General features: G+C 41.3%; 2 protein-coding genes across 4 annotated transcripts; both read left to right on the top strand.

Annotated features, from left to right (window-relative positions):
* Window positions 1-333: 333 nt before the first annotated feature.
* On the top strand, window positions 334-12619 carry slc7a2 (solute carrier family 7 member 2). Of its 3 annotated transcripts, none has more exons than XM_072396140.1 (12): window positions 334-524; window positions 1550-1930; window positions 2010-2165; window positions 4025-4190; window positions 4312-4448; window positions 4536-4758; window positions 5589-5728; window positions 8611-8713; window positions 9281-9492; window positions 9581-9747; window positions 9849-9957; window positions 11088-12619. In XM_072396140.1, exons 2-12 carry the CDS (start codon window positions 1561-1563, stop codon window positions 11273-11275), a joined length of 1971 nt encoding a protein of 656 aa, XP_072252241.1. In that variant the 5' UTR covers window positions 334-524; window positions 1550-1560; the 3' UTR covers window positions 11276-12619. The 3 variants fall into 3 exon arrangements, with proteins under 3 accessions (XP_072252241.1, XP_072252240.1, XP_072252242.1); XM_072396139.1 differs by having other exon boundaries at window positions 335-524; window positions 1553-1930; XM_072396141.1 differs by lacking the exon at window positions 5589-5728 and adding an exon at window positions 5994-6130 and having other exon boundaries at window positions 336-524; window positions 1553-1930.
* A 2612-nt stretch (window positions 12620-15231) lies between these two features.
* On the top strand, window positions 15232-20073 carry pdgfrl (platelet-derived growth factor receptor-like). Its single transcript, XM_072396138.1, has 6 exons — window positions 15232-15451; window positions 16100-16373; window positions 16454-16605; window positions 18053-18346; window positions 18863-18999; window positions 19731-20073. Exons 1-6 carry the CDS (start codon window positions 15397-15399, stop codon window positions 19917-19919), a joined length of 1101 nt encoding a protein of 366 aa, XP_072252239.1. The 5' UTR covers window positions 15232-15396; the 3' UTR covers window positions 19920-20073.
* Window positions 20074-20671: the final 598 nt, after the last annotated feature.

The following is a 20671-nucleotide window of genomic DNA, read 5'->3' as shown; positions in this document are numbered from 1 at the left end:
CGCTCCTGTACACTGCACTAGGTAAACAGTGTCTGCCTCACTGTTTGTCAGTGAAAGTTGCCTAACCATTTATCTGTAGTCAATAAGCATCTGGACAGCTGGGATCAGAGTATGCATTATGAATCATTTCTACCAAAAACATAAAAAAAAAAGAATCCTCCCCTTCTTTTTCTCTGTCTTGCTGTGCGACCCTGAGAGGAGAGCTTATAGACGTCACTCCCTTGGCTGTGGCGCACTGAAGACTGATTTTAGGGGCAAGGCAAGGGCAGATCCTATGAGGAAACACTAGGGATTGAGGGGAGGAGTAAAATTACTGCTCTGCACAGTTAACATGCTTGCATAGTGAATTAGTGTTCAGCACACTGGTGAAGTTTGAGGTTCATCAGATCGGTACATCTAGTCTGAACTGTACCTGCAGTTTATGTGCAGCTGATTTGCCTGAGGAGGGAAAGCGCTGAGACTTCTGACAGCCTTTTTTTGTGCCTGAACTTGGATCTGTCATTTTCAAACAGTGCCGTTCAAAGGTAGGTGCATCTCTAATTAAATAGAAATAGTGTAAAACATCCGCTGGTGTTGCTCTGCATACATTTAGAATGACTAATGCACACATTTTATTGTGAAAGTTGACAGTTTAACTGTGCAGATTTTTCCAAAGTCCAATTTCTGAAGATTATGTAATACAGCCAACATTATTATGTTAATGAGGTGTCACAATCAAAACTAATTTCCTTTGATGTAAAAATCCAGATCATCACAGTTTAGGTTAGAAAAGGAGCCTTATTCAGTGAGCAGTGGAGATATTCTATCCTCTTTTATCATATTGCATTAGTGCAAGTATTCTCAGCAGCCTCACCGTATATAATATGAATGCAAACAATGTACAAGACAATGACAACAAAGAAGCAGCTTCTTCTTTTTTTTTCTTTTTTGAGTCCTTTCTTTGTAATGAGTAGAAATAGCTACTGGAATGTTTTACTCTGTCATTTTGTTGAATTTGTGGCCTCCTCATTAATGCGGCCCTTTGACTACTTAGATCTGCACCATAACCCCAAACAATAGTTTTCAAGGAGACCTGTAGTTTATGAACTGCACCATGCCACAGCGCTTGGCAGCGCTCTTGAAATCCACATCATAGTTTGTAGAGTTAATATCCCTTTCTGCTTACATGTTATATAACTGACTTTTCAGCATTTTTCAATAGAATAAGCTGCAAGAGCTCAGAATGCAAAGCGGTGGAGCTAAATCAAGCTGCACCGAGAAAGCCAACCTTTGGTTTCACAATTCTAGCACCTTCTGCTGAGCAATTAATATTAATATGGATCCGCTGATGATTAAGAGCAATCTCCAGGCTCATTTTGTTTCCACTTGCTGTCACTGTGAATTTAGGAAGCATACACACACTATGTGTATATTTCTTCTTTCTGTATGTGGGTGTCCCTCGGAGCCTCACTGCTCACTGTAACTCATCCAGTCAAATTACCTATGGATACGCTGTAGCATGAGATCAGGTATTTTCATTTTTTTTTTCTTTTCTCTTTCTAACTGTCAGTAGGTGGCAACATGCTGGGGCAGGTTCTGTCATTCGCCCGCTCCTTGGTGCGCAGGAAAGTGGTTGACATGAACAGCCTGGAGGACTCCAAGCTGTGCCGCTGCCTGGGAACCGTTGACCTCATTGCCTTGGGAGTGGGCAGCACTCTAGGTGCTGGTGTCTATGTCTTGGCAGGAGAGGTGGCCAAGGGTGACTCTGGTCCCAGCATTGTCATCTCCTTCCTGATTGCCGCTCTGGCGTCTGTCATGGCCGGCCTGTGTTACGCTGAGTTTGGTGCCCGTGTCCCTAAGACTGGTTCTGCTTACCTGTACAGTTATGTGACCGTCGGGGAGATCTGGGCCTTCATTACCGGCTGGAATCTAATCCTCTCCTATGTAATTGGTGAGTTTTTGACAATCATTGGATTAGATTAATCAAAGAAGCTGGTTACCCATGGAGTCTGTTCTTTGTTTTCTGACAGGTACCTCCTCAGTTGCCAGAGCGTGGAGTGGCACATTTGATGAAATGATAGGAGGACACATAGAGAAGTTCTGCAAAACCTACTTCAGCATGAATTCTCCCGGTTTGGCTCAGTACCCCGACTTCTTTGCTGTTTGCTTGATTCTGCTGTTGTCTGGTAAGCCAGAAAATAAAAGCTGGAAAATTGTAAAATTATGTGATGACACAGAGACTACAGTGTATGAAGCAAATCTTTTAATCGATACAACTCAACTCATGATCCATAGCTGATATAATCCAATAACAAATTGGCAAGACATTACGCGACAAATGGTTAGAGGGCAAAGCACATGCACTCTGGAGGGCTGTGAGACTCCACTGGGTGCTCACATACACTCCTTATCTTTTGCAGACACAGCAGAGAAATGCCCATTGTATCATCTTCATGATGAATTCGGTCACCTGGGAGACAGCACTGAAGAGACTATTCCATCACTTATATCTAGCAGATTAATTAATGAAAGTGCAATCATCCAAACCAGACATGTTTTTCTTACATTCTGCCTTTGGTTGAAACTGAAAAAGTTATCATGGGTCTTATCCGTTGGTCTGCCAATGAGATGATTACATTAGGTCAGTGGTCCCAGAAACAATCTGTTAGTGTTTGGTTGTTTTCAAGAGGATGGCAGATGGCAGGACAAAAATTCACCAAAACAACATGATGATAATTGACAAGCTTACTGAAAAATATTCCAAAACGAGCATTTGTGACCTTTAGTTTACAGTTCTACAAAAGTGAAAAGTTCACCAGGTGCTGTTCTGACATGAGCGAGGATTGTTTGTGCTGATATAACTAAAAGAACAGCTGATGCAATATTACATCATCACCTACACATGTCAAGCTTATATGATGGAATGGATAAGGTGTATGGCTTTACACTGTTCAGATGACAATTACAGTTTGAAGACAGGGCACACTTTTTGAATCCCAGAATGTTTGTACCAGTTTAACCTGAGCCGGGGTTATGTCAACATTATGCTCACATATGCTTGCTAATGTGTTATCTGTAAAATTTTAGTTTGTCTCCAATTTTCTAAGTGCAACAACCTCAACTGTCAAATCTGCACTTTGCCTAACTGAGCAAACTGAAGCAAAATGTTAGCAAGGTGCAGTCTGGCAATGGCTCCATAATGAGGGCCAGGATTGGCCAGGTGCCGTGAGGACCAGGATTGGGAAACACTGGTTTAGGCTACATTTAGTTTACATCTGGCGTGATGGTAAAACCGTGCATGCTGACATGAATTTGGGCAAAAATAAAGTAAAATAATGAGTCTGGGCTGATTCTGCGTTTCTTTTGCATCAGAAGTCAGAGCTGGGAATGACGTCATGCTGGACTTGCCAATGTAGAATTTGCTCATTGTTAGTGCTATTTGACCAGGCTAGCTATCTTTAGCATTCTAAATTGAGAACAATGGATTACATTGTACTTAGCATACATAAAACCTTAGGGATGCGTCTCACAGATATACTTTGAACAGTACTATGTGTGCAACTTTTTTAAACCGATAGACTTGCAAATAAATGGGTCATCACTGCAGAGGTTGCTACTTTTTAAGTGCGCCGCAGCCACGTTCCATTCTGAGATTGGGGCTCGTGATGTTCCTCCGACTTTCTGAGATAGAAATCTGACTTTAAATTCATGCATGGAATTCACTAGTATTCTCTGGCCTGCTGGACTTGGGCCATTGTGGTTCCAAACCAATTTTGACCGGCTGGGCCAACTCCATGAAGTATTGGGTTTTAAGAGTGACCCAAATTGATTAAATTATTTTATAAAAAAATAATAATAACATTTACAGTAGCTGAACATCCTGAATACCCTGTGCTGCATGTTCTTTCCCCCTCTCTGCCCATTGTCCCGTCTCCATTATTTAATTAAAATCCACCAGAGTGACCCCTCAAAAAAATCAAAGATAAAAAAAAGAAACAATTATCACAGTTCTTTTCTGAGCTCTGCTGTGTTTGTTCTTAATCAGGACTCCTGTCTTTCGGAGTGAAGGAATCAGCCTGGATCAATAAAGTCTTCACTTCAATCAACGTGCTCGTACTCTTGTTTGTCATCATCTCTGGCTTCGTCAAAGGGGACACACACAACTGGAAAATTACTGAAGAATCCCTTATAAATGTCACCATAATCACAAGGTAATGGGTTAATTTGATAACAGCTCTACGGTATGTCTGCACAGTCACTGATCCATAACAACATACACAGGTCAGTATTACCCTCTGCCATCTTTATGAACTGGCTCTATGCGTGTTTCAGAAACTTGTCAGTGACAGCCAACGTAAGCAGTGATTACGGTGTTGGAGGATTCATGCCCTACGGCTTCAGTGGGACGTTAGCCGGAGCTGCCACCTGCTTCTATGCTTTTGTTGGATTTGACTGTATTGCAACAACAGGTTGGTTATTGATAAGCTGTGATTTAGTGTGGCTTACCTATCAACACTTAATATGATAATGTACGTTTGTGTGTCTGTGTGTGACAGGTGAGGAGGTAAAGAACCCTCAGAAAGCCATTCCCATTGGCATCGTAGTGTCGCTCACTGTGTGTTTCCTGGCGTACTTTGGCGTGTCAGCTGCACTCACCCTGATGATGCCCTACTACCTGCTGGATGAGAAGAGCCCTTTGCCAATGGCCTTTGAATATGTGGGTTGGGGTCCTGCCAAATATGTGGTCGCTGTGGGTTCACTGTGTGCTCTTTCAACCAGGTATTGTTTTTTTCCTTTTTTGAGAGAAACTTAGAGTTATAACAGCTACTGATAAACATTTTAGAAAATGAAGGCATTGAGACAGCGTATACATTTTAATTTCTGGTTGATATAGATGTTATAAACTGGTGAATGAGATTTGGTCAACAGTTTTGACCATTTATCTCTCTAAGTGTCTTGTAATTGGATTGATTCTTGTATCCTTAAAGCATGTGGTGGGTGCAATGTTTAATTCGCTGTGTTTTGAGACACCAACATGTTACAGCATGAGCTGAAATTTGCTGAGCAAGTTTGACAGTGTCTCAAAACAGTATATCAGTGTCAACTTAATCTGGTCTTTCTTCCTTGTCAGTATCAATTGCCCTTCAGTGTTCTATCAACAAACCCTAGTGGGTGTCATTCATCAACTCAGCTCATTATCTACGTTAATGTGACTGTTGTTGGAGTGGACTTCAAATAGTCAGATTTGGTACAAGTCAGTGCCTGCAATTGGATTTTATGCTGTCAATGTGAGGCCCGCCTGCCCTATTATGTAAGACAGTCACATGTGAAATTACTGTAACAAACATCTTTCAGGATACTCGTCCAAAACCTATTGGAAACATGCTCCTAAGACATCAATAATAATTTACTTTCCTCTAAGAGCACCTCCAGTATGTGTTCTAATGAATAAAAAGAGGATGACAAGGGTGGTATTACTGACCAGAAAGAAGACACCTATTGACTTTAATAATTCACTGAGGCTTTGACAATGTCGCTATCTGTGTGCGTCTGGGTTTGGGGCTCTTGACTAACGTGTTGGTCTTGCATGTCTCTGCTGTCTCATGCAGTCTGCTGGGCTCCATTTTCCCCATGCCTCGTGTAATCTATGCTATGGCAGAGGATGGGGTGCTTTTCAAAGCCTTAGCCCGAATCAATCCTAAGACGAAGACCCCAGTTATTGCCACAATGAGCTCCGGTGTAGTTGCAGGTGAGAGCCGGGGAGCATCCAAGTGAAATCACTCAGCTAATGTTTCTCCACCAATCAATTGTGAAAGACACAATGGAGTGAAAGTAGATGAATCAGCTGGTTCTCGTCTTGGTGAAATTGGCCAAATGCACTATCAGCTTTAAATTCTGTTGTCTATAGGAGTGCTTGCTTCTGTATATGCCTGTTGTTCTTTCACAGTTGTGCAGGTGTCATGTTTTCTTTCCCAGAATGCCCTCAACTTAACCATGAACCCTCTTCTCCCTAGCCTTTTGGGCTCCATGTTCCCTCTGCCGCGCATTCTCTTTGCCATGGCACGAGATGGTATTCTGTTCAAATTTATGTCCAAAGTGAGTAAGCGCCAGTCACCTGTGGCTGCCACCATGGCAGCAGGTACCACTGCGGGTAAGCTCCTGGACAAGGACTCGCCTAACATTGGGTTGTATTGTGGACTTGTTTGATTTTTTTTTTTTTTTGTATTTGTGATCAGGTGGAGGTGGTGACTGCATGAACTTTGTGATGGTGTTTCCAAAAGCATGTAAAAAAGAAAGAAAAATAATGCTCAGAGCTCTTATTAAAAAATGGTGTGTTCACCACACAGGTCCACAAGTCCAGCTGGCCTATTAATAATTCTTTTGAATGATAAAAAAGACCAGATACCGGAAAGTAGGCAATTACAAGTTATGAACTTCTACTGAAAAGTTTCATGTCAAAGTCAAATATCCTATCAAAATCTACACCATTAAAGATCCTCTCACATTTATTCAGGTCAATATTTAAAATCCTAGTCACACAGCACCTCATGTAACAGTTACGGGAAATTAATTTATAATTATGTTGTCATCATCAACTATGTTGTAATATTTATGTGGTTTATTTTATTTGCACTAAGATGCAAATCAGTGCTCTGTTTGCAGGCAGTTATGTCTGCTGTCAACCTATGAGCTAGCTTCTAAGTTATCTCTACACAATGGGGTGAATGAACTGTATTGATCTGGTACTCATTACATCACTAAAAGTAATAAACAGTTATTTAAAAGTTATATGTAATTTTGGTTGATGACAAAGATCAAATATTGCATGTGATTTATGCACCCCAATAATGCAGGTATATAAGATTTGTGTTGCTGCAAGCAAGTGTTTGGTTCTGTACTTTTGTGCCATCAATAATTGTACATTTTCATATAACATCTGCTGTTTGCTGAGCTTCACTAGCCTCAGCTATGTGTTTTGTGGTAATTAGCAAATGTCAAAATGTGCAACATGTTAAACTATAATGGCAACCATGATTAGCATCACACTAAACATTAGCATATTAGCATTGTCACAATGAGAACATTACATTAGAAAGCTGCTGCTAGCTCAAAGCACAGCTTTGTTAAAATACATGGCTTTTGACTCTCTTTGGCCGCATTTTAACCCCTTAAAACATGACAAAAAGAAAAACTTTTCCATAGTAGAATGCAGTTTGGAACTATTAACTTGTTTTGTAGACAATCATTTGTAGCATCTCCTTATGCTCTAAACTAATGCATTTAAAGCTTTTACAGCATACTGCACAACACATGCAGGACAAATCATAATGTACTTGTACAGATCATAATGATCTTGGGATTTTTGCTGGGACTTCGACACCAGGGAAGATTGGCATCTGTCTTTAATGTTCTCCACGTCTTTGATTAAGCGGGTATAGAAAATACATGGATGGACTTCTGAATGATCTTTCACACTTTAGAATGATGGACTTTTTGAAGTTTTGAATGACCTTTTATGCCTTCCCAGATTAATGGACAGATATAAATGCTTGATGATGTCTTTTCTCCTTTTTTTGAGGAGCATTTGACTAGCAGTACCTGCTTGCTACTTACCCTCTTAATTCCTATGGAAGCAGTCACAGTGTACTTAGTTTTTCAAGCACTCAGTTGTTCTGAGGTTATATGATTTTAAGACCTGGTAAGGACACAGTGATTTAAAAAAAATTATATCCTTTTATTATATTTAATTGATTTTTATGATAGTTCATGATGTCCTGATGCACAAAACTTTACAATTAAAATAAGGTGTACTTCATTAATTTGGCACACTCACACACATACTGGTATTCACCGGCTTATGTAACAATGAAGTAAAGTTCACTTCAAACAGTCTGGCCTTTGTGGATGGATGTGGTGCTCATGCTGTGTTAAGAATATCTACTTCTAAAGCTTTCCTGCTCGGTAGGCTCCAGTTGTTCAGTACATAGCGGCACCATGTGCTGTGACATTGTGTTTAAGACTTAAAGGGTAAATGACCTGGTGAAGTGGTTGGCAGATGTGAACACTAGGAGGGACCCAGCACACCACCACCGCAGGTCATGTACTGAGCACCTGACAGCTTCGAGCACAAAAGCATGATTTAGCTATTTTTGTTTTGATATAATGTTGTGAGGAGCAGCGGACATACCACTGCTTTGTGTTTGAACTGTGCCGCTGAGATCAGCTCCATATTGCAGCCGAGTGCTGAGATACAAGATGTAGAGCTGAGAGCAGCACGCAGTGTATCTCACATTAAATGGTACTTGGTATGGAGATGATAACAGCTGTCATGTTAGAGCAGGGAAATATTTAACTCCTTTGCTTTATCATGAAAACATGTTTGCATGATACTTAATTTAGCATCTGTTGAATTTCTTGTGTATTTGTTGGATGGTGCATCTGAAGCAAAGATCTTTTCTATTTTTGATTGCAAGAACATTAATGCTGTATGTGTAGTGTGTGTATGTGGGTGTAAACTAATGTGTTTTGGAGTTGTTATAATGACCCGTTATGCTCCTATTTCTGAAGATTTTTGTCTGAAGGTTGAAAGTGTATTTGTTCATCTTAGTTTGAATCTTTTGCTTCCCACAGCCATCATGGCTTTCCTGTTTGACCTTAAAGCCCTGGTGGACATGATGTCCATTGGAACTCTGCTGGCGTACTCGCTGGTTGCTGTGTGTGTACTGATCCTCAGGTGAGTACATTTATAAATATCTCTTAGAATATACCTTGAGAGAAATCATATTTGCACAACATTGTGAAAGAGCTTCCCCAATAGGTTTTCCAAATGCCCACAGGCATGATTACCCTGTTTTTGTATTGCAGCATGCTGGTGATGTAAGAGCTGTGAATGCCCCCATTGTATGAATGTTAAGTGGCTGCTTGAGTAAATTAAGGTGTTTACTGAAGTTTTTTTACTTGCTAAACTCTGGACCTGAACCCTTTTGGTAACACAGTGCAGATTGATCACCACAACCTCAGAAACACACACATGCACACGCACACTGTATGTTCATTCTCTGGTTTAAACTGGATTCAGGCCTCACTTGTTTTTGCAGAGTAGAACCAAATGTTTTGAGCTATTTCACAATTTAAGTTGTTGGGGGAAGGCTATAAGGCGTAATGAGGTGCATGAATACATTTTTTGTTCTATTGTACAACAGTATCTAAAAACACTGAACACTGCCTTAGGGAACAGCACTGTCGCTTTTGGGGCTTTAATCTTCATTAAAGCACATATTTAGATGACTTTGACGTTCAGGTACCAGCCAGATGGAGCTCTGCAGCCGCAGGCGAGAAAAGGGGAAAGAGACTATTTGCCATCTGAAGAAGGCGAGTCAGACTTGACAGAGTCAGAGTCCCACCTCAACATGCTGAAAGATGGTAACTCAACCCTGCAGGCTGTCCTGCAGCCTCCTGTCTCACCTTCTGAGCATTCATCCAGTGTGGTCAACATGTCCATCGGTGTGCTAGGTATGCATCATGCGTCTCATGAAATGTTATCCTGAATCACTCCAGACATTTCTTTAACCTCCCGTGTATGTGTGCTCTCACACCACAGTAATGGTAGTGTGTGTCATCAGCTATCTCACCACATACCACATCAGCTCCCTCTTTCATTTGGAAGTGTGGATTCTGGTTTTGCTGTCTGTGTGTCTCGTCGTCTTCAGCGCCTGCGTCCTCATGGTCTGCAGGCAGCCTCAGACTACCAAGAAGGTGTCCTTTATGGTATGTAGAGTCTCCGTTTTAACAGCAGGTCCTGAATTGTGAAGAGACATTTGTCCAGCACACTGAAACTGACAACTTCTATTTGATTATTATCATCACAGGTACCCCTTCTGCCTTTTCTGCCTATCCTGAGCATATTTGTCAATATTTACCTCATGGTTCAGTTGAGTGGAGACACCTGGATACGTTTCTCTATTTGGATGGCTGCAGGTGAGTCGATGGCTGATAAGTTGTTTGACCATTTGGGATATATTTTTTTGAGTTTTACATTAAAAAACAAACAAACAAACAACAACAACAAAAAAAACTAAAAAACTGAAGTTGCAGTCAGGTGAAGGACATTTTTGCTTAGCTTAACTTAGTTTAGCTTAGCATAAAGACTGGAGACAGAAGGATACAGATAAGTATCTCAGTGTTTGTGTGAGAGCAACTCAAGATGTTTTTTTTTCAGACTCTATACAAGGTTAATCGGCTTTTATGTTACCTGAACAGACAGATAGAAGAGGGAATTTATTGGGTTGAACTGCAGCAAGGACTTTTCCGATTAAAAATAGTTTGGACAATGTATAAAATGTAAATGAAAAGCTAAAAGCAAGGATTCACAAATAGTCTTTATCCTTTAACTGATTAAAAATGGTACATGGACAGGAAATTGGACAAGGTGCACCCCCCTCAAACACTGTTTAAAGAGTATACTATTTTTTGTCATTCAGACTGACAAATATTTTCCCGTTCTTGCTTAAAAAAGGATTTCAGCTGCTTAACAGTCCTGGACTTCCTCTGTGGCATTCTTTTTGGGTCTGGACAGGTCTGGACCGCAGGCAGACCAGTTTATCACCTGGACTCAACTGTCATGTTGTTCTGTAATATATTAAGAACGTGGTTTGGCATTGTACTGCTGAAATAATCAAGACCTTCTCTAAAAAAATGTTATCACATTAATGACAGCATATGTTGTTCCAAAACCTGTACATATCATTGAGGATAAGGATGCCTTCACAGACGTAAAGGTTAGCATGCCATGCGCACTAAGATGTACATGCTGATTTCTGAACTGTACGCTGATAGCCGGTTGGTTAGATGATTGGAAATATGTTGCTGGTATCAAATTTAATATAAGGCATATATTTACAAACAAAAATCAAAAAAATTCCAAGTACAACTTTGACAGTATGTCTTTGTGCTATTTTTAGTTAAAAATCTGTTTACTATTATTATAAAATCATTTTTATTTACATTTGACATTTCTAATATCCCTAAAAACAGAGTTGTGTTTCTTAATAGTGTAAAGCTGTTTTGTCAGATATCCCATATCTCCCCCAAAACCTTTATCTTCACAGGCTTTCTGATCTACTTTGGTTACGGCATGTGGCACAGTGTCGAGCGGCAGCGCCTACTTCAGGGCAAGCAGCAGAACAGCACCGACCAAGAAAACCTCAAGAACGGCCGGGGCAAGCAGGCTGACATAAATGCAGAGGGAAAGACGCAGGAGTGCTTAATTTGCCCAGAGAAGACCAGCCAGTGTTAAAGTTTACCAACTCCTTCACAGAGTCTGTGAGCCAACAGATGCATAAAAGCACTCAGCAGCGATGCCTTGATGCACCTGTTTTCACGGCTTCTCCATCTGTGCTTCTCTCACTAGCACGTTCAGTCTACAAAAGGCAGTGTCAGTATTCTGTATCAGCGGCCACATGATGGGGAGTCGCTCTATTACTGTGATTGGCCCACGTCCTGCAAGGTCCCTTTGTGCTTTACGGCCCACATGGGGAAGAATAGAACAGACAGGCAACACACTCGAGAGCAATGCTCATTTCTTATAACACTGAGGCAGACAGTTCGGGGCTGCAGCAAAGCTTTTCTATTTCATTTGGGACTTGAGATTTTAGTGCATGACACGCATTTTGTCTTATCTGTTAATTTTTTTTAGATTTGAAGCAGGTTTATGTAGGTGGATTTTTACATGTAAAATCTGTGCTAAGCATCAATGAATGGTGGCCAGCATCAGGATAGAAGATGTGTTGCCTGTAAACAAGTCCAATTATAGGTTTGGAATCATTTTGTGCATCATTGTTTAACATGCATACATGTGAAATAAAGAAATCATGAAGACATATAGACCAATTTACAATATTTTATTTAGATTTGTAGGCACACTTGACTAGACTCAGATGAATTGCTGGTTGAAATTTTCCACTTGCGTAGTATTCTGTAAGAAATCATTCAGATCTTTACTGTGTAGTTAGTAAAGTCTGTATTTGTAGTCTAATTTAGCACAGGTTTACTTTTTTATTGTTTCTGACTTTATGGTGAATATGAACTGTTACAGAACTCTTCTCAAAAAAGTATTTGTGGTTTCTTTTTTCACTTTTTCACATTATGACATGCTGTATTTTCTTGCCTTTTGCTGATATTTGGTGTTATTTTGATACAGTTGCTGTTAATGTAACCTTAGAACACTGTTCTCAATTACCAGAGTGCCTTGCGACCAGACAAGAGGCTCAACAGTTACTTACAAGGCAAAGTTTTGTATAAAGTGGGTTGGTCTTGCCACATATCTTGTAGAATATGGGCTTGATGCCTGATCGGTCACCTGCACTGTCAGTATTTTACGCCGCCTGATCTGATATGGAGATATCCTACTTTTTTTTTTTTATTGGGGTGAGACACACTGATGCTGTAGCTTGTTGGGTATTGATAAGGTTGAGCAATGTGTTCAGTGGTTTGAATAACTGTGGAATTGCCTGAACTTATACATCGACAGTTTAGTCTTCCAACGAGGGTCCGGTATAAAGTAAAGTAATCATGTTTTACCGATGTAGTGTTCCGTGTTGCCAGCTGCGCAAAGACAAAAAATAAAATGTATTTTCTTGTATTTAAAGTTTCTTTTCTTCCAATACTTCCTCTGAGAGGTCAGTTACTTGGTTATGTATATTTGTGCATCAGTACTGTTGACCTGAAAAACAAGCACCAAGCAAGATGAATTTACTAGATTTTTAAAGTAGACACTGCCACCATGAGGCTACTAAGAGAGAGAGTGACCTGGAACTCTTTCATGATACATTTAAAGAAAAAAGAAGGATTAGTACCCCGCCGATGAAAACAAAGTTTTGTAACCCCATTAACATGTTCATAAAATGTTTTTTGTTGTTAAAAGACATATTATGAACAAATTCAGCCATTGATGCTGTGACTGTGGATTTCTGGTTCAAATCTGCAGAACACCAGCTGCAGTTTTGGAAAGACAGGTCAGACAGCCCAGATGTTACTTGCTGAAGACCGGAGGAACTAATCCTCACTACCGGCTGAGTGAGGTCTGCTGCTAATTTGCATGCGCTGTGAGGAACAGATGAAATGAGAAACCAGTGCAAGCTACAAGGAGAAGCTGGCAGATGCTAGGTGGAGACGGCAGTAACAGTGACGAGGAGAAGCTACTTGGTGTGTTTTCTTATTGTTTTAGAGATGACAGACTTGACATGTTCTGTTTACTGTTGTGATAGCAAAAAGTGTGAGTCTGTAAACATTTGTGTCCCACCCAGAGATGGATTCAGAGATGGATTCAGTTTACTTGGAGACGTGACAGTGTCCGATCAAAACACCAGAGAGCAGTTCTGGGAAGCTGCTTTGTAAATTTGACCCAAAAACAGTCGGATTTTGCCACTAAACTAATTATAAAGTCTGATGCTACTCCATCAATGACTCAGGATGAAGTTTTTTTTAATGTTTTTTTTCTCTGTCTTGCCCTACTTTGCAATTCCTCTTCTCAAGCAGTGACCTGGAGCAGCGAGTCCTCAGATAATATTGTTGAAAGCAATAAAGAGGGAATACATTGCAATTCTGATATCTCCACTTGCATACTTTTCTTGAGAATCATTCTCTGGTTCAAGCAGGTATGGTCGAATTACAACCAGAATAAGTCCTGATCATCACAGAGCGTGATGGGATGAGACAGAACAGTCCTGTGCTATTTGCATGTGATCGGAGATGTCGGCAGGCTCAGATTCAGATATATTCCTATGCAACAAATGCACAAATGGATGTATATACCTAGGCATTTTTAAGAAAAAGAGATTTCTTTTTTTTGTGAGTAAAACTTTTAATTGCACAATTTCGAGGAATATAGATGAGCTTTTAGGAGATTAATAACTGCTGGAGTGGAGCCTTAAGACTGTGAACCTCAGAAAAGAACACTCTAACACATTTATAATTCAAGAAAACATTCAGCTCAACATGTAGTCTTGGTTATAGCGCTTTAAGAAAAGTTTAAAGCAGGCACTAGTTTAGTTTCAGGTCAGTGTGAGAGTCTCTACTGTTGTTTTGCTACCGTCAAACTGCTCAGTTTTACTTTTATACACTGTGTCTGTTCTGATGTGCTCATACAGTGTACGACTCCATATTGAGTCGATTAGAGAAGACACTAACAGCGATATAACAAAGGGGGGTAGGGGGAAGTAAAGTGAAGCCTGACAAAGCAACTCATCATATGCTTGGTAAAACACAAAGTTTGGCAGTGTTGACCAGGGCAGTCTCCTTCTTGTTGGAGCAGGAGAACTAGTGCGTGATCGTGAGTGGACTTCCTCATATCTGGTAATCCTCATATTTGGTAAGATCTATCTGCTGGAGAGGCAGGAAGGGCAAATTTGCTGCATAGCTCATAGAAATGACTCAAAGATACAAGTTTGTCACCATAACCTGAACTGCAACAACAAACAACGGCACAATATCATATGACACACCCTGAACCTTAACCTCACAACATGACACACACTTCACTACACAGAACAGCTCCATCCACAGATGATGTGCGGCTGCATCTTGATGTACATGTATTATTCATTACTTTCAACATTTATAGATGACCCCAAACAGTCATTTTCTGATATTTTTCCCTTTAAATCAATACTTAAATTCCCATACAGCAACAAAAAAATGTATTGGTGAGAAGCAACAATTATTGAAACTGACTTCACATCTGTTTTAAGGCCACATGAAAAAGATGGCTGTGTCGTCAGGGTCTGAGGTGCTGAAGTACTTCAGTTCTGTGTTGTTTCTAATGATCAGCAGAAGATGGCTCTCTTGATGCAAAGATAAAGTCCATTTAAACAGCAATACATTAGAAAATCACCCTTCTTCTCACCATGTATGGTTTTGTGGCTAGTTTAATGTCTTCATGAAGTTTATTTTGTAAAACTACTCTGAATTCCTCCACTCATGAGACTTTCCATTCATTTGTCACATGTGTAGTCACAAAAACCAAGACAGAAATGGCTCTAAAAAAATGATGAATTTAAGGCTTCTAAAGGATAGTCCACAAACCAGTGGCAGGATCCTTTTTTTTATTTATTTAGAGTCTACGATTTTCTTTTGGACTGTTGAAGAAAATGTGAACAAATCCTTTAAAATAGGAATTATTCACCCTAAATTCCAGCAGAGGGCTTCTCGCCACATATTTCCCTGCTGGAAGCCAGAGGAGAGAGAGGAAACACAAGAGCTCTGAAGTTATTTTCCCTCTTCATTCCAGTCTGTGAGGAGGATGGAGTTGGAAATGTAAAAAGGGCATCTGGAGCCTGCGCGGGTCCAGCAAAGCTCCTAGCCTACACTCCTTTTCCTCTGAACCCCTCAGCCCTCAGCACGGTTGGCATCTCTCTGACCATGAAACTCTGGGTTGTTCTTTGCCTGGCACTGCTCTGCATAGAGCTCCAAAATGGTGAGTAAAGTCGTCATTTTCACATCTGTTTCGTTGATTTGTGTGTGAAGCAGCGTTACTGTTAATATCATCAGGACTACTTGAGCTGTAACCTGGAGGCAGGGGTTGGATTTGATACCGTGAGGCTTTATATATACTAGGTTGGAGGAGAACCAGTGTGTGATGGGCGTAGAAAGGGAGGTCCCTTCACCCAAAAGTGAATCTCCTTCACAAACTGCAAATATAAACAGTGTGTTTATTTGAATTCTGTATCATTTCATGCTCTCTTTGACATATGCAGCTGCTGTTTTGCCGTGTTTGCATTTTACATTTGCAAGTGAACTTGAGTAAGTTTTTCCAAAGCGTTTCAGCAGACCTACTCGAACCAGCTTGATCTGAAGGAATGCAACATGCGTTTCTAATTACCTGCTCTTCTCTGCTGACCTTTCCTCTGAGTTCTTTTTTATGCTTCGCTGAAAGTTGAAAGAACAAATTGTGAGAAGCGACACTGTGCACTGATTAGTTTTGTATTCAGTGCCCACAGAGAGAAACAGAGAAGGAGAGGCAGGATTGTGGACATTTTATGCCAGGATTTCCCACTTCCTGTTCAACTGTTGTCACAGCTGGACGGCTTGCTCCCCTCCCTCCTCTGTGCCTCTCTGTATGCAGGTGCCTGCCAAGCAGTCAAGCAAAGAAAAGACATAGGAGAGAATCGAAACCGTCCAGGCGGGAAGCGGGTGAGGATTCGTCAGCCTAATCTACATGATAGAAAAGGCAAAGACCAGACCCTGCTGACACAGGTGTTGGATAAAGGTCGCTTCCTTCGCCTGGGCCAAAGCACAACTCTGACCCCTGGGAGGAACTTGGAGCTACGCTGCAAAGGAAACAGCATTGGATGGTCCTACCCGACCTACCTGGACACTTTCAACGACTCGCGACTCAGGTGCTTGCAAGGACAAATCTGCTGTGTCATGCAGACAGTTGGTGGATGTGAGCGACTGATCATTTGTTTCTTACCTGCAGTATCAAGCAAAGTGACAAGTACAGTCAGCTGATCCTGACGTCGCCGTCTGCTGCAGACACGGGGCCCTACAGCTGCTGGGTGATAGTGTGTGATGGAACAGAATGTCAGAAGGACCAAGATCGTACTTACGTCTCATACATCTATTTCACAGGTGATCTGTATAAAGAGTCCATTTTTAATTGGAAAATAAGTAGATTATGTATTAATGAATGCTTTAAAAGGTGACAATTTTATGTTACCAGGTTGTGAGACCTGACTAAACTCTGCACCGATCATTTCTTCATCAACAACTGCTCAGAATGAATCCCCAACTCACAAAGAATTATCACCACACTCAGCAGGACTGCTGCTCCTTGTTTTGGTTTTGCAGCCAGCTGTTTTGGTTCAGTCTCGCCTCCCTTCATCAGCGCTGTAGCCGATTCAGGCCTGACACTATCACTGTCTGCTCAGAACAAAACAACCGACAGGCAAAGTTAGGGACTAGCTTGCGAGCAAAGAATAGACCACACATTTAGGTCAGTAGCTGGTGCAGAGCAAAACAGAACTAAAAGAAAAACATTTACAACCATTGGCAGGCCATGTATTTTACTATGACACTTGGTGGTATAAGCTATTGCCATTTGATCTAGCCATCTCATTTGTAGAACACATCCGATTTCAATGTCCTGTATATACTGTTATAAAACATAAACAATGCAATCAGGAATGAACATGTTTCCCTGAGGAGTCCAGCCAGCCTGCTAGGCTTCAACGCACACATTCAAGGTAACAGCGAGGCCACCAAATCACAGTACGAAACAAACAACAGAGATAAGAAATATTCATTCATTCTCCCAATATAAAGTCTCTTTCTACACAGCAGATAAGTGATACAATGTATATTGAGCTATAAATTTGCTGCCTTTGCCATTTTTTAATTAATACATAATGCTTAAAACTTATTTGCCAAAAACAAAATCCAAAATCAAAGCACATTTAATACCTGTCTGGGTGGTTGGTGTAGCTAGAAAAGACACCGAATAATCCATTAAATTTAACTAAGCCGCTCCTCCATCTGAATGTTTGAAGGTTTCACTGATGCAGGAGCCATGCTACATATGTAGCTTGCGAGCTACTTTGTTAGCAGTTTCTTTCCATGACATAACCATGAACAGTGATGAGAGATCTAACCTCGTCCATCGGCTCAGCAGGAGATGAGTTCTCCTGTGGTTGGAGTCTTTAACTGTAATGAAACACCAAGTTAAAATGGTTTTCCGTAGCCTATAGTTGGCCAACTGTGTTGTGGAGTCCATTAATGACAGACAGCACACAGGCAGGGCTCAGGGCTTTTTGAAAATGGAATAAAGCATCAACTTTAAAAGCAATCAAAAATTTTAAGCCTTTAGTTTCCCAGTTCTGCAACCTACTTGTTTTAAGCAGAATTAATGTAATTCATTGAAACTTTAAAGCATTTTTACGGATGTCGTACTGAGAGGTGGTGCAATTCAAAACATACTGTGTAAGATAAGGTGGTGTCTTCTGAGGTTGTCTCACAAAGTAAGCAACTGATCCTGAAAACTGCAGATCTATGTCATGGCACACATCTTTTCTCCAAACAGACAAAGACAATCTCTTCGTCCCATCTGCCATCCACTTTGAGATCGTGTATCTGCGTCCAGACAAGCCTGCTGTTGTGCCCTGTCGTGTGACTGAGCCACGAGCCAAAGTGACCCTGCACAGAGAGGTCCCCCCAGAGGAAATGACAGCAAACGGGACTCTGGTGAGCTATGACCCCACCAGGGGATTTGTTCTGCAACACACCACCCCTGATCATCAAGGGGTCTTCTACTGCAAGGCTGTGTCCAAGGGCACCCCCCAGATCTCCACCAAGTACCAGCTACTTTATGTGCAGGGTGAGTATTGTCATAAATTCAGTGATTTGTGCAGCAATGCAAACCATTTCCCTCTGGCCATAACTGTCAACAATAACCTTTCCCTTTGCCGGCTCATTGACCGAGAGTGCTAAGGCCCGCTGTGAGAGGCGGTTCACAGAATCATGAATCAAGTGCTGGTCACTTTACTTTATCAGCTTCCAGGAATGGGTTGTTTCAAAGATGTCAAAAGCCTCCCCAATCGCTGAGTGTTCATGTGGACGCTTGCCAGGTGGAATGGAAATAAAAGACGGATTGATGAAATGGAATTTGTTTGTGTTTTGGTAAAGTTAAGCTCCAGTTGCATGTTTGGCTGGCAGATGGAGATGAATAAGGATTTGACTGAGTGCAGTTTTAGTGTTTTCATCTATAAATGGCATATATTCATGAAAGCATCACATTTTTAACAGAGTGTATCAGTAAAGTGAGTCCTAATGGAAAATAAGGTGGCAGACTGAGGATATTTGATGCCAATTCTTTTTCTCTCACTCTTGACAGTCCTCAGCGGGCCCCCGTTTGTGAGCCTCGAAGCGTCTCCACAGTCTGTGAGAGGTGGTGATGATCTCAACATAACCTGCAGTGTGCTCGGAGAACCAGAGGTGGACGTGAGCTTCACCTGGTCTTATCCCGGTCAGGTGAGCTTGGCCGTGGTGGATGGTGACAGTCAGACACATTGCTCATCCAATCACTTCTCAGATTTTTTTTTTCATAAAACACTTTTCCAAATCGGAAACTCTGTATTGTTCCGGTGTGTCATGTACCACCTTTCTGCAAAACTAATCACCACAAGTCACCACATTGTTCTGGTGTATTCGAATAGTGACAAAAACTATGCAAAAAAATCTGTAGCAGTGTGAAAAACTAAGTACGACCCACGATCCAGCGGCTCGTAGAATGATCTTAAGCAGCAGTAACTTGCAGCAGTTGTCTTCAGTGTGACGTTATCAGCCTGTCACATCAAAACTAGCCCAAATCATCAGCCCTCCACCACCGTGCTTGACAGTTGGTTTGAGGTGATTGTGCTGCAAACCAGTCCGTTTTTGGTAAGATCTACTTCTGTTTTACCAGCTGTCTCATCAAGGCGCAGTGTTGTTCGTAGGGAGCCTCGCAGCCGGTTGAGGTTCAAAGTGTTCGTACACAATCGTGTTTTCACTCTTAATGAGATGAATGTTGATTTAGTATCTGCCCATGTGGAATATCTGCCTCAAACATCCAAGTGAGACAGTAAATAAACACATCGTTAACAGATGGGGGAACTTCAGGATAAACTGATGAACTATTCCATAAACAACGTGAATAATGGATCAACCCTTTGCGTCCTGATTCCACAACACAACTCATGGGTATCTTTTTTTTATGTGTGTAGGATCACCGTCCTGTTCACATCCAATCCTCCTGGAGGCTGGTTAACAGAGGTATGGGCTACACTACGCGGGTCTCAAAGAGCATCATGACTGTGGTAGACATGGAGACCATCGACTTTGGAAACTACGCCTGTACTGCCAAAAATCAGCACGGCGGAACAATCGTGGCAACCAATATAATCTCCAGCTAGCGCCCTATGATATGGTTTTATTTGAGGTTGCAAAGTCGTTTTTAAACATGTTGCTGAACTTTTAACAGTAGCAAGGCCAGATCAAATCCACGTGTACATTTACATGGTGTATTTCTAAACTGCAGCTTCAGAACAATAAAAAATTTCTCTAGTCTTTGCTGAAACATTCATTTTGACATTTAAACACATCAAGCTGTAGCCGAACTGAAGGTTTTACAGCAGAAGAGCAAATCTGGAGGGATTTCCAACATGAGAAGTGATATGAATCAGAGTTTCAGGTACCTTTTGACTGGATGCACACGATGTGTAATACTACACAAAGCCAGGCAACTATAAACACATTGTTTGTCATTGTGATAAAAAAGCTAAATAAATGATCCGCCTTTGCCATTTTCTCAAACTGGGCCCACAGCAGCGGGCAGCTGTAAATTCCCAGCTCTATTGTGTTGGACACCTCGGCACACATTTGCCTTTCTGCTATATTTGTCTGAACGTGATTTACAGCCGAGCCGTTCGGCAGGCTGACGCACTAATGTGCTCCATATGTGGAATGTGATCAACAGGCCCAGAGCTAGCTTTGGTCCAATGAAACACTTGCTGCATTTTCAGATTTGCTAAATACTTGGTTTTTGGGCATCCATGTGCTTCAAATGAGGTTTCTGAGAAAACAAAACAAAACAAGACCACCACCCCCCCCCCCCCCCCCCCCCCCCTCCCCCTCCCCCCAGCTCCTCCTTTTCAGACCATCCCAA

This window comes from Leuresthes tenuis, unplaced genomic scaffold (genome assembly GCF_036924035.1).
Source record: "Leuresthes tenuis unplaced genomic scaffold, fLeuTen1.0.hap1 SCAF_11, whole genome shotgun sequence".
Taxonomy (NCBI): Eukaryota; Metazoa; Chordata; class Actinopteri; order Atheriniformes; family Atherinopsidae; genus Leuresthes; species Leuresthes tenuis.
This window is presented reverse-complemented; position numbering and strand designations above follow the sequence as displayed.

Coding starts and splice junctions, on each gene's coding strand:
- pdgfrl (XM_072396138.1), top strand. CDS start 15,397: ATGAAACTCTGGGTTGTTCTTTGCCTGGCACTGCTCTGCATAGAGCTC. Junction 18,347..18,862: donor CCAGCTACTTTATGTGCAGG/GTGAGTATTGTC, acceptor CACTCTTGACAG/TCCTCAGCGGGCCCCCGTTT. Junction 19,000..19,730: donor CCTGGTCTTATCCCGGTCAG/GTGAGCTTGGCC, acceptor TTATGTGTGTAG/GATCACCGTCCTGTTCACAT.
- slc7a2 (XM_072396140.1), top strand. CDS start 1,561: ATGCTGGGGCAGGTTCTGTCATTCGCCCGCTCCTTGGTGCGCAGGAAA. Junction 5,729..8,610: donor GAGCTCCGGTGTAGTTGCAG/GTGAGAGCCGGG, acceptor TGCTTCCCACAG/CCATCATGGCTTTCCTGTTT. Junction 9,748..9,848: donor CCAAGAAGGTGTCCTTTATG/GTATGTAGAGTC, acceptor TTATCATCACAG/GTACCCCTTCTGCCTTTTCT.